Source organism: Diabrotica undecimpunctata, chromosome 8 (genome assembly GCF_040954645.1).
Source record: "Diabrotica undecimpunctata isolate CICGRU chromosome 8, icDiaUnde3, whole genome shotgun sequence".
NCBI lineage: Eukaryota > Metazoa > Arthropoda > Insecta > Coleoptera > Chrysomelidae > Diabrotica > Diabrotica undecimpunctata.
Window position 1 is genome coordinate 82,288,479 of NC_092810.1, and position 18,330 is coordinate 82,306,808.

General features: G+C 33.8%; 1 protein-coding gene across 1 annotated transcript in view; it reads right to left on the reverse strand.

Annotated features, from left to right (window-relative positions):
* Positions 1-536: 536 nt before the first annotated feature.
* ABCB7 (ATP binding cassette subfamily B member 7) overlaps positions 537-18,330 on the reverse strand; it is a 150,945-nt gene continuing 133,151 nt past the window's right edge. The window contains exon 11 of the mRNA XM_072540536.1: positions 537-1,559. Coding sequence (XP_072396637.1) covers positions 1,326-1,559 — 234 coding nt within the window. The 3' untranslated portion in view covers positions 537-1,325. The remainder of the gene's footprint in view (positions 1,560-18,330) is intronic.

The window sequence follows — 18,330 nt, forward strand, 5'->3', positions numbered from 1 at the left end:
CATTCTCAGATGCCGGAACCACTCTTAGCTGCAACTTCGACCAGTCCAGTTATTGTAGTCATTTTAAATTAATTTAATTTTGTACTATTATCTAATATTTAATTTGTAACAAATAAAGTTCTTTTTTAAAAAGTTAAATACGTGATTAGTGATCTAACATATATATATATATATATATATATATATATATATATATATATATATATATATATATATATATATATATATATATATATATGAACCTGTGATGTAGCCATACGCTAAATAAATAAATCTTACAAACTGACGATTTATTTATTGCTGCGAAACTGGTTTAGATATACAAATAAAATTTGGAATTTTATATTCATCATTGGCTCATATGCAAGTAATGGTCTAATTTTTTTTAAAGAAACAAATGGTATGCCACTGAGATATTTTTAAATTAAACATAATTTTTGAATTCTTTTTGAACGATAATTTGTGATAAAAAATATTTCTTATTTTTTTTTTCATATGAAGCGTCGTTTTTATGCAAAAAAACATCTTAACGCGAATTTTTCATTTCTTTAATACAGTCTGAAGAACTATCTAATATAATAAAATTAAACCAGAACAATAACAGAAAGAATAATACCACTTACAAAATTTTAAATATGCGCAAAGCTAAGAAGATGTTCAAAATGGCCCCCTGAAACGTGACACAAGATTCAACTCTCAGCCTCATTGGTGAATTATAGAAACTTCAAGTGTCGGTTTTTAGTCCATTTTTTTTTTTAATAATGAATATGATATCAGAATGACATTTCTTTCCTTGTCAAAAAAGTCATACAGATCCCACATTCTTGTTTATTGAGATTCATATGCCGTATATTAAATGTGTGGGACGGTACATTTCCTAGTTCATGATTTTGAAAAATGGACTACAAACCAACCATTTGAACCTCTGTAACACCAAAACAGTTGATTTCTGAGTCTTGGGGCAATGAGAGCTTTTGATTATCAAGACCAAAGATACATATCTGCAAAGTTTCAGTTAATTTAAGTGAAACCAATTTTACAAAAGAAAAGTGCCAGGGTCCTTCGAACTTAAAAAAATGTGTTTAGCTATATGAAACTGGTGTATTTTTAAAATCTTTAGATTATGAAATAAGTACGTCTTACATGTGCACTCTGATAGGCACCAACTTTAGATACGTGAATCTGCGTAAAAAGAGGTGACAGAGGTTTTCTCTGATTTTATATCTCGTGTTTTTGTATTAAACATGTTTTACTTAAATTGTCAGAATTGGATCGACAACTTTTAAATTATATATACCCTACAAAAAGAACAACAATTTCTTTCGTCATATTACAGATTTTTTCTTTTCTGATTGAGTGTGCGATTGATTTTGCGTTTCCCACAGTTTCCAATATAGTCCGGAATGAATTTCCAATAGTGATTTGTGTGTTCCTCTATCGGCGACTTGACCATTTTCCAGTACTATAATTTCGTCTGCGTCCATGATAGTGCTAAGGCGGTGAGCTATGCAGATACTGGTACGTCCCTTAGTTGCATTTCTCAGTGCCATTAGTATATTCTGAAAATTGAATTCTTGTAATATGCAAAATAAATAATAATGCAAAACAGGAAGAAAACATAGAATTAGAAATAATATCATTAGGCAACAACAGATTATATATATATATATATATATATATATATATATATATATATATATATATATATATATATATATATATATATATATATATATATATATATATATGCTCGACACTTAAATTACTTATACATTTTGAGTGCGTTGAATTTATGGGAAACGAAATTAATATAACGACCAGCCCTATAATAAAAGTTTATAGCCTGGCTTTTAAAATCAAATAACGCCTGTTCTGTGTTGAGTTTTAGTTTTTAGTAATCATTGAGACACAATTTGAATCGGTCCGCGATACATACAATCCCTTCGAGAATTAATTACGTTTTACAAAATAAATATTATTAACACTTTTTCCTACATTTTATTCAATATTATTATTTTTTATTTTTTGTTTCCGTGGTAAATAAGTTTATCACACGCATCCACATCAACCACGGAAGATTGGTGACCCCGTGAACGTTTAAAACGAATAGTGTTGATAATATACTTTTGCCAGTTAAAATAGTGAAAATGCAAGATAGTGACAATAATAGTGCTACAGGAGTGGATCGCGTATCAGTGAAAATTTCACCGTTCTCGAAATATGGTTCCTGAAAGTAGAAAACCAATTTGCACTAGCAAACACTACAAGTGACGCAACAAAATTCAATTATATAGTTGCTAATTTAGAATCGGCATACATATCCGAAGTGAGAGACATCATTGTATCACCACCAGCTACAGACAGGTATGTAAAGTTAAAAACAGAATTAATTAAGAGATTCAGTGCATCACAACAACAAAAAATTAAACGATTACTCAAGCATGAAGAATTGGGCGATCGAAGACCTTCTCAATTCTTACGACATTTACAGTCTTTACCAGGCACAACGGTACCAGATAATATTATAAGATCTCTGTGGTTAGGTAGACTGCCATCCTCTACACAGGCTATTTTGGCTACCCAATCAAACGCTGATTTAGACACAGTTGCCGAGCTAGCAGATACAGTTTTCGAAGCCGTAGCTCCTAGAACACAAATTTCGGAAACGGCCACTGCTCTTGAAAGTACCATCGGAAAATTAACAGCCGAATTAGCTGAAATGAAAATTCAGCTAGCTAACATTGCCACTGCTCAACCACAAACTAATACATACCGTCGTAATTGCAGCACCTCAAGATGAAGACCATATCATAGAAACAGAAGCCACAACAGGGAACATAATAGTGACATATGTTGGTATCACTACCGTTTTGGTGATAGTGCTCAAAAGTGCACACCTCCTTGCAAGCACCAGGAAAACACCACGGGTAATCGGTAAGTGCGGCATCCGATCCAAACCTAAAGTCTCGTCGCCGTTTCGTAATAGACTTTGAAACTAAAAAACAATTTTTAATCGACACCGGGGCAGATTGGTGCGTGTTTCCCAGAAAATATGTACGGGGCGCGCGCGAAAAGACTACATATGAACTATACGCGGCCAATGACACTGTGATCGCAACATACGGTTATGTTAACTTGACATTAAATATCGGATTAAGGCGTTATTTTACGTGGCGTTTCGTGACTGGTTAAAGATTGTTTCGATAGCAGCGTAAAGACAATCACGGAAGTGTCGCGTTACCATATGCTGTTAGCTCAGTTTCCGGAAATCACGCAACCCGCCGGTATTCTGAAAGACATTCAACATCAAACCAAGCACCACATCGATACAACACCAGGTCCACGCGTTTTCTCTAAGCCTCGACGATTAGCACCTGACAAATTGCAATGGGCTAAAAAAGAATTCGAAAATCTTCTGCGACTAGGCATCATAAGACCATCAAAAAGAAACTGGTCTACACCACTACATATGGTCCCGAAGAAAGGTGAGGAATGGAGACCCTGTGGAGATTATCGACGTCTAAACCAAAGGACTATTCCAATTCCACACATCGATATCCAATATATTGGATATCCAATTCCACACATCGAAGACTTCGGTCAGTCGCTAGCTGGTAAGATCATTTTCTCTACAATAGATTTAGTTAGAGCCAGATACCAACCAGATACCAGTAGCAAACGAAGATATACCAAAACCTTCCGTTGCCACACCATTTGAACTGTACGAATATTTATAAATGCCTTTTGGTCTAAGAAACGCAGGACAGACCTTCTAGCGTTTCATAGATGAAATTTTACGTGGTCTTGATTTCGCCTACGCCTACATCGATGACATTATAATTGCATCACAATCCGAAGAGCAGCATATGTCGCATTTAGAAGAAATTTTCAAAAGACTTCAGCAAAGTGTCAGTTCGGCAAAAATGAGACTACATTTTTGGGATATACAGTATCAGCAGCAGGACTCAAACCTCCCCAAGAAAAAGTAGCAGCTCTACAAAATTTCACTCATCCTAAAACAGTGAAAGACCTGCGTAGATTTCTAGGTATGTTGAACTTCTACCGACGTTTCATACACAATGCAGCTGAGCTTCAAGCACCACTACATGATGCCCTAAAAGGAAATGTCAAAGGAAAAGCACCAATTGAATGACACCACAGCGGATCCAAGCCTTTGAGGACTGCAAAAGTAGTTTAGCTAACGCCACTTTACTGAGCCACCCTGTAAACGATGTTGATATCTCCATCACTTGTGATGCTTCCAATTTTTGTGCTGGGGCTGTATTACAACAAAAACGGATACAGGTATGAAACCTTTGGCTTTCTTTTCCAAAAAATTCTCACCTAGGGAAAAGAAATATAGTGCGTACGACAGAGAATAATTGGCTATATATCTATAATATAAAAATGAACCGCAAAATGTGTTGGTAAGCGCATAACTCAACAACACAAGGACCACTCATATCAATTATTTTTTAAAATGCTCCTTAAAGTCTAACGATGGTTTTTACGGCGAGAAAAATTCGAATAATTTCCGGGAAAACCCTAAAATAGCCTTTTTCTTTTTCCCATACAAATATTTTCTAACTAAATTCCTATTTAACTATTCATGAGAGACACCCTACTGTTGTTCATTTAGCTGTACATTTAGAAAATGGACAAAGAGTATATTTTACAGCACAGAACGCAGTACAAAGAGCTGATAAGCCACCATCTACCACATTAACCAGTTTTTTTGAGATGTGCCAAAACGATGCTTTTGCTCAAACATTGTTATATTCTGAAATGCCAAAATATTATACTTGGAATCAATCCTCAAGGAGATTTATACGACGGAAACAAGGAAAACCAGTTGCAGCATACCCAGATGGTCGCATATATATGATTGGTCGAATTTATTCAGTACATCCAAGCAACGATGAATGTTTTTATTTACGACTGCCTGTCGATGGCCGAATATCATTCCAACATTTACGAACTGTTGATGGTGATTTGTGTGGATCATACAGAGAAGCCTGCCAACGATTGCAATTGCTAGAAAATGACGCTCATTGGGATCAAACCAATCAAACCTAAATGATTTGTCGATCAAGTACAAAGATAATATGTATGATGATATTTTGTATCAATTGCGGATTAGAAGGGGAAATCCAAATATACAAATAAGCGAAGAAATTTACAATGAAGCATTGATTTCAATTGAGGACATGTGCTGGATGATGCCCAACACACCATTATTTTAATTAGGCCTGGCCGCGCCCAATCATCCAATGCATAATGCTTTTAACCAAGAGCTGCACCGAGAAAAACTGTATGATCTGAACACTTTGAAAGAATTAATTCAAACAAATCTTCCACTATTGAAAGAACAACAGAAGTATATATTTGATACACTTTTGAAAGTAACAAATGATAAAACAGAGGGATTTACTTCTTAGATGCACCCGGTGGTACAGGAAACTTTTATGATTTCATTGATGTTAGCAACAATTCGCTCACAAAATAAAATTGCACTTGCACTGGCTTCGTCGAGAATCGCAGCAACTTTGCTTGAAGGTGGTCGAACAGCCCATTCAGCACTAAAATTGCCATTAAACATGCAAAGCAACGAAACTCCAACCTGCAACATTTCGAAGAACTCTGCAATGGCAGAGGTTTTACAGTATCAATGCACGATGGCACATAAAAAATCTTTGGAGGCTTTAGATCTAGAGCTACAAGATCTACGGATCAATCATAACCCGTTTGATGGTGCAATGATTTTATTAGCAGGAGATTTTCGTCAAACATTGCCAGTGATTCCACGATCAACGCCAGCTGATGAACTCAATGCATGTTTAAAGCCCTCCAATTTGTGGAAACATGTCAAGGTATTACACTTAAGCAAGAATATGCGTGTCGAGTTGCAAAATGACCAATCTTGAGACATATTCTCTAAACAACTCATTGAAATTGGTAATGGCAAATTTCCTATAGACACCTTGAGTGGTTGCATTAACTTTCCTCAAAGATTTTTTTCAGTTAACTCGATCAAAAGATGCTTCCAGATGTTGCTCAAAATTACAGAAACCATGATTGGTTTAGCGAACGGGCTATATTGGCTGCAAAAAACATAGATGTAACTGAATTAAATTTTAAAATTTAAGAAAAAATTACAGGCGAATTGAGGATATATAAATCAGTTGATACGGCTACTAAGCAAGATGATGTCGTCAACTATCTGCCTGAATTTTTAAACTCGCTGGATTTACCAGGATTGCCACCTCACAACCTTCAATTAAAGGTTGGATCGGTAGTTATAATGTTCAGAAATATCAACCAACCGCGTCTTTGCAACGGCACACGGTTAGCGATAAAAAAATTATTGAACAACGTGATAGAACCAACTATACTGAAAGGAAAGTATAAAGGAGAAGACGTTTTGATACCACGCATCCCAATGATTCTACTGATGTACCATCTGAATTTAAACGACTACAGTTTTCAGTGTGGCTTGCTTTTATTTGCCGTGTTGGAAAACCATCAGATTTGTTTGTATATTCACCAGGTAATCAAACAAAAAACATTGTATATCATAAAGCACTACAATAAAAATAAAACAGATTTTTGTTAATAATTATGATTGACTTATTTACAATAAAGCGATTACTGAAAATACTTATATACGTTTTATTTCATTATTCTTTATTACATCGGTTATTAACCCTATGGTAATAATAATAAAAATAAATAATTAATTATCTCTATGTTTTGTCATTGAAGCACCCACTTCATAAATATCTGTCATCTTTAGGTTCCCACTATCCCTTTAGATTATTTTTCAATCAGGTTTGAACCTTAAGTTCCCCTCTCAGTTTGAAGCCCTCTGGCAGACACCCCAGTCAGGGTTTTTAGTGGGTCCAAAAGGGTGGCTAAAGTTCGTGGAAGCGAAGATACTTAGGTCACCCGAGCTGACCCTCACACATCGCCCTATCATCATGGTGACAGTTCTGTTCAGGAGAATTAAAGAAATACACTGCCACATTCCAAATCTATTTGACAGAACGAAGTCTGTCGAGTCCGCTAGTTTGGCTATAAAACATTTTAGATATAACCATATATACTGATCACAAACCAATCACGTTCGGCTTTACACAGAAGCTAGACAAATGCAGTCCTAGACAATTTCGATATTTAGATTTTATAGGACAGTTTTGCACCAACATTCAGCACATCTCTGGATTAACAAATATTGTAGCAGACGCACTATCTCGAGTCGATAGCATCAAGAAAGATATCGACATCATGGACTTAGCTCTCGCACAAGAAACAGATCCAGAACTAAAAACGTACTTAAGAGAGAAAACATCGTTGCAATTAAAGAAAATACAGTTTCCGGAACAAAACGTTAGTTTGTACTGTGACGTAGCAACATCTACAGTCAGACCATTTGTACCGAAACCACTCAGAATGGCAATTTTTAGCACCATGCATAATCTAGCACATTCTGGAATCAACAGTTCTGTGAATATGATCACACAGCGATATGTTTGGCCTTCAATCAAATCAGATGTGAGAAAATGGACTCGAGCGTGTCTAGAATCCCAAAAATCAAAAATATCGCGCCACATTGTTTCACCGACTGGAAGTTTCCTACCACCTTCCAGCCGATTGGAACATGTTCACATAGACATTATAGTGATGCCGATTTCTGAAGGAAACAGATACTGTTTAACATGTGTCGAACGTTTCACGCGTTGGCCGGAAGCTTTCCCAATGCCCAATCAAGAAGCAGATACAGTAGCCAGAACATTTTTTTCTGGTTGGATAGCTCGTTTTGGCACTCCCAAGCGTATCACAACGGATCAAGTACAATTCGAATCACATATCTTTAAATCAATCTGCAAATTAACTGGAACTATCCATTTAAGAACAACCGCCTATCACCCTCAAGCAAATGATATGGTGGAAAGATTTCATCGACAATTAAAAGCAGCAATTCGATGCCATGAAAATATTCGATGGACCGAAAGCCTACCTTCAGTGTTACTGGGCATACAAGCAGCTTGGAGAGAAGATTTAGGTACTTCAGGCGCCGAACTCGTTTGCCCGGTGAATTATTGTTTTCGTCGCAAATAAACACCGACGACAGTGCTCACATTTATTTAAAGACACTTCGAAAATCACATGGGAACATGAGTCCAAAACCACTTTTATTTTCAAAAACGGTTTAGATAATCCATATCACGGACCTTTTCCAGTAGTTAAACAAGGAGACAAAACATTTGTCGTTCTTGTAAACGGAAAAGAAGTAACAATTTCCATCGATAGATTGAAACCTGCGTATGAGGTCAACGTAAATCAAGAACCAGAGAAACAAACACGTACAACAATTTTGAGAACAGCAGACTCAAGAGACTAACGAGTTTACGGGAAGTTATCAGGCAAGTGTCAGTTAAATCATTTTTTTGATATTTTTTTCAGTGTAACATTTTTTTCTCGTGTAAACATTGTCTCTTTCTGATATACCTATTCAATTTCCATTGTAATTATGTATGTATTATCCATATTTCTCGAAGGGATATATATATATATATATATATATATATATATATATATATATATATATATATATAAGTAAACGTTAACTATATATATATATATATATATATATATATATATATATATAGTTTGAGTTTAGTTCTTGAACCTTAATATATATTTTTTTAGTGGATTTTCTTGAGCTTAGGTTCATAAAAAATTTTTAGTAAAAGTAATATTTTACATGTAGTGACTTAGTGGGTATGTCCTATGTTTTTAATATTATTTTAATTGTGACGTCTACTTGTTAGTAACAAATTTTTACATGCTTGGTAAGTCAAAAGTTTAACTTTTAAATCGTATTATGTCTATCATAAAATGTTTTTTAGTCAATATTACTTCTTGAAAAGGGCATGGATTTCCTCCCGAAACGTCGAAAAAATATATAAAAATGCCTTAGTATCAAATCAAATTTTTTTATGAACCTAAGCCCAAGAAAATCCACTAAAAATATATATATATATATATATATATATATATATATATATATATATATATATATATATATATATATATATATATATATATATATATATATATATATATATATATATACACTCGCGATCATAAAATCCGGGTCATCTTGAAATTTTCAAATTTCTTAAATATTTTGCCTCTGGTGCAATAATCACCTCTTTTTTGGCTAATGTATTTTTTATTTGTCATAAATGTTTGTTTTGAAAAAAAAAATGTTTTTTATTGTTTTTATTGAAAAAAACAGAAAACAAATCAAATTGTTGATAAAACAGACATATGAAAAAAAAATCTAAAATACAGAACGTGGTAAAAAATCAGTGAATTTTCAATGACCAATATCGTGTATTGCCTCCCTTTGCTCTAATAACCTCTTGCAGACGACGGGGCATACTCTCAATTTTTCTCCGGATTACATGTTGTGGTATGTTATTCCACTCTCTCACTAACAGATCCTTAAGCTCCTGTGCGTTGTTAGGAGGAGGTGTATGGGTTTGAATACGTTTTTTTAAATCGTCCCAGAGATGTTTGATGGGATTCAGGTCCGGAAACCTAGCTGGCCAGGGTACCCTTGTAATTCCAACTTCGTCCAAGTATTACATACTGATCCTGGCAACGTGCGTTCGCACGTTGTCCAGCATAAAAACGGCGTTTTCTCCAAGCCCTGCCATGTTGGGCATAACATGTTCTTCCGTAATCTCCGTAATGTACCTTCGTGCAGTTAGGGACCCATTTTCGATGAAGGGTAATTCTGTGTGGAAGTCGGAAGATATACCTCCCCAAGCCATGACTGAGCCTCCACCAAATGGCATTCTTGGAGCAATGCAAGCTTGTGAAAATCGTTCACCGGTTCTCCTCCAAACTCTTACACGTCCATCGGATCCAGTTAGGCAGAAACGGGATTTATCTAAGAATAACACTTTGCTACAAACGTTAATTCCCCAATGCGCGTATTGTCGAGCAAAAGCTAGTCATGCAACTCGAGGCACCCGGCGAAGTGGCGGTCCTCTAGCCATTACCCGAGAAGATAGTCAAGAAGAACGAAGTCTTCTTCTGACTGTTGCAACACTAAAATTGCAATTTCGTACTTCCTCTAGACGATTTTGATGCATAACCGCACTTGAGGTCCGGTTTCGTAAAGGCTGAAACAGAAGGAAACGGTCATCTAGTGCCTTGGTCGTTCTTCTTAGTCGAGAGCCAGGTCGCCTGGTTAGCAAACTTGCCTCCTGAAAGCGTTGAAGCACTCGTTGAACCGTAGAAAGGCTTACGCCAACAGTTCTTGCGACTTGCCGTTAAGTGTGACCGTCTTCCACAAGTGCAACAATTTGTGCCCTTTCAACAACAGTCAAAGGCATTTTTGTCAAAAAATAAACACTAATAATGGCACTAATAAACACTAATGGTGGCAATAATAAACGTTTGTCCGTTGCATTTAAACAGAAAGTCGATGTACAAACGAGACATTTAAAACAAGAGGAGTTACAGGTAGCGTTCATTTTGGGAAGTGTGCACTTTACCGCGAAATTGGCACTGTTGGAATTCTTTGTTACAAAGGAAACCGCAACAATTCTTAGAAACATGCATTAATTTGTATTTGTGTTATTATTATTTACGATAAAGCTCGTTAAAAATGAAATATCGGTGATTTTCAAGGTGACCCGGATTTTATGATCGCGAGTGTATATATATATATATATATATATATATATATATATATATATATATATATATATATATATATACATCTAGCGGTTAATGTAAGCTCCGTTCTAAAACGGTATTATACTAACTCCAGGCGAATATACACCGTGTATATTATTATCTGGGTAGCGCTTTATGTGGACTCCGACCAACACGTCGGATTAAGTGGACTCCGTAATAGGTTAAAACACTTTTGGGATCCGTATACATTTCTTTGCGTACACAACCAAACTCCTCCGATGTTGCCAATAATTTGATTAGTCGTAGATTTTGAAATTTTACAGCAGGTACGTTTTGGAACTTCAAATTTATTTAAATATCAATTAATTTAGTCATCGAGGAATTTCACAAATACGTACTTGGTTATTGTAGTTAAATATTTTATGGTGGTAATTTATATTACTTGCTTTAATTATAGATAAACTGAAATTAGTGTCTATTATAAACTTTGAAAAGGCAAGGGTCCATTTTTGTGTACTAGTATTTTTTTTAATGCATTGGCACTGAAACATTTATTATATTATAAATGTACGTTCCGATGTTTCGATTGCCGCAGTTTATGACGAATAAAATATTTGTTTCGTGAAGTAGTAAAATTTGAATTATAACAATTTATAAATCATTCTTAAAATTCCAATTTTTTACTGTCTAATTTCAGTATTTCGATTTTTAAATGTAGGGAATTCAATATCCTATATTTTAGATACACATAAACACATGGATACACTTATGGCAGATACTAAAAGAAGAAATATTTCGGTACCTTAGTGTAACTTGATTCTCGGCAACATATCTATTACAATTACATATAATATGTTCGGTCTTATTGTTTTAAATGCTTTGTTCTTGTACAAGCTATCATTATTTCAACTTTAAATAATTTTGTTTTTGTATCTTTCGCTGTCAGGCATATCAAAATTTAATATTTAATTTAGAAGTAAATGTATATATAATATTCTTTTTTTGTCATTTGGTTTAAATATAGATCATTTATATTCTTCTTGCTTATTTATTTTTATTCGTAATACTTATTAACGTACTTAATAACGTACCCGTTTTTGCAAAAAGCAACAACGGGTACAAAAGATATCGGGTATCAGGGGTGGTATTTGTCAATCTAAATGCCACGACATATTAAATTAGAGGACATTTCTCCAAAACTGTATGACATCGCCTTAGATAAAAACATCACGTGTTTTATCCGCGTATATCTACAGAACAGAAAATTTTCGTATCATTCAATGGTAAGATGAAGAACGCAGATAAATGGTCTCGCTTGGGGTAGCGTAATGGCACCTACACTGTATTACATTTACACAAATGATTAACCGATACCAGTAGATACTAGGACTTTCATGTAGACGATACATTGCACAACCAAAACTTTTGTTGCTGAAGTGAAAAAAAATCTAAATGATGCCTTAAATATAATAAAAATAAACTACGAATTAATTTTAAGCCAAACCCCGAAAAATTTTAGGAGCGCTCCTTTAATTTGTCTAAGACAGGCGCTGTTACAAAACTGAATATCTAATCTAATATAAATCTAATATAATCTATAATCAAATAAAAATACCTTTTTTCTTAAACGCATCTACCACGCAGAGGCATTAGCGTATTTAGATTAATGTTACAGTTGATACAAATAGTGTATATATATTAGTTTACAATTAATAATAATATGTATGTGTATTACAATGTATGTTTTAAATCTTATGAAGAAGTTGACAGTCTTTAAGATAAGAAATTATTCTTTGGGTATCTGTATTTTCTTCTAGGGCAGTTGGGTATGCTATATTTGAGTCGTTCACTGTTATATTAAGGACACTGTATTAAAAAATGTTTTACCGTTAGAACATGGTTGCAAACTTCACAAACTGGTTTATTTTTGCGTTGTAGTAAATAGCCATGAGTAAGTCGTGTCTGGCCGATACGGAGACGGGTGTCATTAGGTGCCACCAATCACGCACCTCGATGTGCATCGCCCTTCCTTCTGGAACTTATAATTAAATTTAATTGGTTGAGAAATGAAAAAGTTTCATATAAAAGTTAATTTATCTTTAAATATGGCACATTTTCGGATCTCAAGTCAGTATGGTTTTACCCGTCTAGGGTAGCTCCCTAGAGCACTTTGCTCGAAGGGCTCTGCGAATTTTCTAAGACTCTGAAGCTGAGTTTTTTTGTTCTTAGAAAACCTGTGTTTTATTTCTACAAAAGTAAATAAACCATAAAGGCATTATCTTTTTCAAGACAATGCCACAATAAGAGCGTACCGGCTAACTACGCAATATTGCAACATATTGCGCAATTTTGAATAAAATCCTTTATAAAAAGGTATATAAAAAACCCAGTTGCGCTATGTTGCATTGACAAAACGTTTTCGGAATAAATATTCCATCATCAGTGTCAAGTTAATACATGGATGTAGCCACTAAATATGTGGGTAAAAACCCTTTAAAAATTATTAAATAAGATTTGATTTACATTATGTCTAATTTACAGTTAAGATGTTAAAGTTACCGTTGGATTGGTAACATGGCGACATATGACTCTACATTAGTTGCGAGTCCTGAGACGGTATGTCTACGAGGACTTTGTCAAAGCAACTGATCAGTTTGTTTTGTTTTGTTGGTGTTTATTATTAAACCCATTTTTGTAGCCGCTTTCTTTAATGCTACGTACGCCTCTCGTGCTGCGTTTTCCGTTCTCCCAACAATATTGATATCATCAGCATATGCTAAGATTTGCACAGATTTGTTATATATTGAACCGGTAGCAACTGATCAGTTGCTTTGACAAAGTCCTCGTAGACATACCGTCTCAGGACTCGCAACTAATGTAGAGTCATATGTCGCCATGTTACCAACCCAACGGTAACTTTAACATCTTAACTGTAAATTAGACATAATGTAAATCAAATCTTATTTAATAATTTTTAAAGGGTTTTTACCCACATATTTAGTGGCTACATCCATGTATTAACTTGACACTGATGATGGAATATTTATTCCGAAAACGTTTTGTCAATGCAACATAGCCCAACTGGGTTTTTTATATACCTTTTTATAAAGGATTTTATTCAAAAAATTTTAATATATGGTATACAGCCAAATACAGGAACTTTGTTTCCTTGTGGATATTGCGCAATAGTTTGAGACATTAATAAACATGGAAACTTGCACCAAGATGCTATCGACTTTTCATACGTTTATTAATTACACCGGAGACGACACGGGTAAGTATCACATGCTCTCTTCTGTCTTTTACTTTTGGTTTCCAAAGATATGGATATTTGTTAATTTCGTATAGCCTTAATGGAGTGTTGTTCCAAGTTTGTTGCCATTTTTGAATTATTTTTTGTTTTAAGTATGGTTTTAAATCGTTTTGTATCATTATGTTACTTTCTTCGAACATCAGGTTAGTTGGTGCGTTTTTAGCTAGTTTATCTACAACTTCGTTACCTTCAATTCTCACATGAGAAGGCACCCATAAAAAATGAACTTGGATGTTCTTATTTGAAATGTTTTTAAGTTCTTTTTTAATAAGAAGTAAAAGGGGGTTGTCACAGTACAATTGAGTCAGTGAGGATAATGAATTTAGAGAATCTTTGATTATTATACATCTTTCTTGGTTTTTGTTTTGTATTAACGATAGTGTTTTTAGAATTGCGAATAATTCAGCCGAAAAGATGGTTGTAATTGACGACAATTTGAAACTAACTGAGATAGGTTTGTTAGACTGATGTCGATAGCCGGAAAAGATATTGTCCGTGGCGCAGGGTTGTGGATTGAGGAGGTATCATAAGTTTTTGGAAATTGAAAATTTAATTTGGATAAGTATGAGCGTATACGAAAGTAAAAAGGATGATCAATTTGATGTGTTTGAAAATTTATTTGTAAATCTATCAGCAAAAACGTTATGCACAACTGGATTATTTCGGTTTCATGACACCGCTGCTGCATATGTTAGGCTTATTGGAAAATATGAATTTTACTACAACGACATATAAACAATTTATGAAAATTTGATGATTTGAAGGAAAAAAATGTCAAATTAGTCTAGAGCAATAACTGAAACAAAAGAATCAAGTGGGAATAATGTCGAATTAATTTGAAAAATTATAATACCAACATAAAAACAAAAATAAAAGAGGCTCTTTGAGAAAGAAAAATAGACACACTTTATTAATAGAGGTAAAAGTAAAATGCTAAGAAAAAAAATGCTTATATAAAATGAAGACCTAAAAGTCCGCCGGATGGTTTGAAACAGATGTGAAAGAGGGCAAAAACGAAATCAAAGAATTGATTGAGATTAAGTACATCCCTAGAGAAGAATGAATAACATATCTCAGATAAATAAACGGAACAACAGAAACTGAGTATACACTTGTAACTCCAGAAATATCATTAAATTAATTAACGCAAATCCTACGAACTGAAATACAAGAATCCATCACACAGTTAAAAAATAGAACCCCCACGAAAAAAATACAGTAGAGTATAACTACTGTTGTACTCTAGCATTATGGTAAGAAGTTAAAAATATACATACCTACATAATTATATTACCGAAAAGTTAATAAAAACTTCTGTTCGTTAGCGGCAAGAGAAAGCGTATATCAGAATGTGTTATGAAAAATTTTGTTAATAATACAGTATGCAATATAATATAATGACAAGAATACTTTTATATCTTTGCTTATGGCATATTTTTAAAGCAAAGCTTCTATACTGGCATTGTATTACTTTTTCTCTCTACAGTAAAATGCTGAGGTGAGAGTCACGGAACTAGCGCCACAAGATGGCGTCGTGAAGGGTAGCTTCATAGAATAGTTCACTACTCTTGATCAATTCGTTTTTAGTCATCATATATTTACTCTAAAAATAACTAACAAAATATAGACATTAAATGAGAAGTAAAAATTAAAAGAATAATATGTCACTAAAAGACTTGATTTGTAACGATTATCAAAATTTAATAAAAGTCATAAATGTCATCCGATTAATAACAACATTAAATCGTCTGTCAATAAAAAATGTGAAGAACAATTGGACAACACATAGCTTGGATTTAGAGGTGGATTGGGAACAAAAGAGGAATTGTGCGCAATGGTGGTACTATTACAAAAATGCAGAGATTATAATGAAAACGTATTCTTATCTAATATAGATTTTCAAAAGCATTTGACACAGTTCAACCTGGTAAGCCCATACATGCATGAAAACACATAAACCTAGATACCAAGATATTAATTTAATAAAAAATCTACTAAAATCAAACAGCGGTAATGCGGGTGAAAGATGAGACAAATCAAGCAGAAATTCAAAAAGGAGTCAGCAAGAGATGTGTGTTGTGATGTGAATTGTCACCACAATTATTTAATGTGTACTCCCAACTAATATTTTAGGAGACACTATAAGAAAGAAGTAAGGAATGGAGTGAGCATCATTAATAACAAAAAATTTGCATACTAAACCCCAATTATGACAGAAAATATAGATGATTTACAAATTCTTATAGAAATCATTAACAGATAAAGCAAAAAGATAGAACTCAACTAAACAGATAAAAGTCAATGTTTACAAATAAGAAATTAAGTATGGTTATTAGATTGAGATCGTCGAATGTTATGTATGGTCGCAACTGCTCTATGGGGTAGAAGCTTGGACCCTGAAAGCCAAATCTGTAAACAAATTAAAGGCATTCGAAATGTGACTATATAGGCGTATTCTTAAAATTCCTTGGACTGTAAAAGTCTCAAACGAAAAAGCGTTAAGACGAATTGTCTATCTGGACATCGTATCTGGGCCACATAGTTCGAAACGATAAATACTCTTTTCTACGCGTCATCATGCAAGGAAGAGTAGAGGGAAGAAAAGTCTTGGGTAGAAAGACAAAATCTTTAAATCTCAAAAGAATATCTAAAGTCAAATTTAACACGCTTTCATGCCTTGTAGTGAAATTTTGTTTCTTATTACAATACCGGATCCTGGAAAATTTTAAATACATTAAATTAAATCTCTCGTAAATTATAAAGCCTATTCTTAGATTAAAATAACATACTTTTTAGTATTATGATATGTAGTATTGTGATAATGTATAGGTGTCAGTATTCTTTTAAAAGAGATTTATAGATTGGTATATAAATTTCACGGTCATGTTTCATACGGTTTTATCTTTCATACAAACGTTAAAAACCTTAAAAAGTTTCATTTTACATACAATTAGCACGTTGGCTCTGAAAATGACCTATAAATATGCATTGTTAAAAATCGTATAGATTTATCAATTTAAAATGTTCTTTGTCGTCTTGATTATTTATCTCAATTCTTGGCGTCTTGGTAAGATATTTAAAGTATTCCATACTTTCGAAATTGAAGTTGTTGACTTTATTATTTTATCTAGATGTATTGAATTGCTCTCTTCTCTTGATTCGCTTGTATTTGGTTTTCATTTTGTTGATTTTAAGTGAAACATTTTTCGTACTCTCTTCACTTTGTTAAAGATGTCGTTTGCGGACGGGAGAGAGTTTCTTATGAAATCAATATCATTAGCATATGCTAGGAGTGCTTTGTACCTTGGTCCATTCATGGATTGCATCTTAAATATGCGTTATTTCTATTTTACTAAGCTGTTCATAAATTTTTTGAATATTTAAATCGAGAATCTGTATTTATTCGACTGTTTTATAACACAGTTTCTTGGCGCCTATTTTAATCTCTGTTTTTTTGGTTCGGTTATCATTATTACAAAGATTTTGCGGGATGTCGACATAGGGGACTCGGTGGTAAGTCCTTAACGTTTCCATAACCAACGTTCGAATATTTGTCTTACTGTAAAGTCATGACGATTTTACTAGGAAATAAAGTGCTATTTAATAATAATAATAAAGTTCAAGCAACAATTCCTATATGCCTTAACTTGGTACTGATATCTCTGCTCCCCGATCCCAGGTAGCAGTCAGGAAAGCATTAAAACTGCTACACTCATGTTTCCTATTATCCAACGATTAGCCAGTCCAGGACTATACGCCTTATTATAGTACTGATATTGCTTCTGCCCCTCATAAGTGAACATAATATTCAAGGAAGGTTTTGGAAATTTAATAGGATTTTATATGTTAGAATATTATTTCTCTGAGAACGTGAAGAATATCTATTTGCTATCCGGTTTAATCCATAGATTAAATATTAGAATGCTATAGAATAATGCTACAAGCAGCAAAAAAAAACGGTCTAATAGTCAGTAATCAGAAAGCCAAATAAATATTCTTTAACATACAAAAGAAAGGATGTAGAGTGGGGAATAACGTAACAATAAACCCATATAATTTTGAAATATTGCAGCATTTTGGGTATCGTAGATAACGTTGTCACATAAGAAATAAAATGGAATATTCAGGTAACTAATTGATGTATATATAACCCTCATAACAATTTTAAATCCAGAAGTCTAATAAGAGAAAACACTGGAATACGGTGTAGACACGCACCACATATTTATAGACTACAAGGCAGCCTACGACTCTGTAAATAGAAGAGAATTGTTTAGAGCAATGATAGACCTAGGAGTACC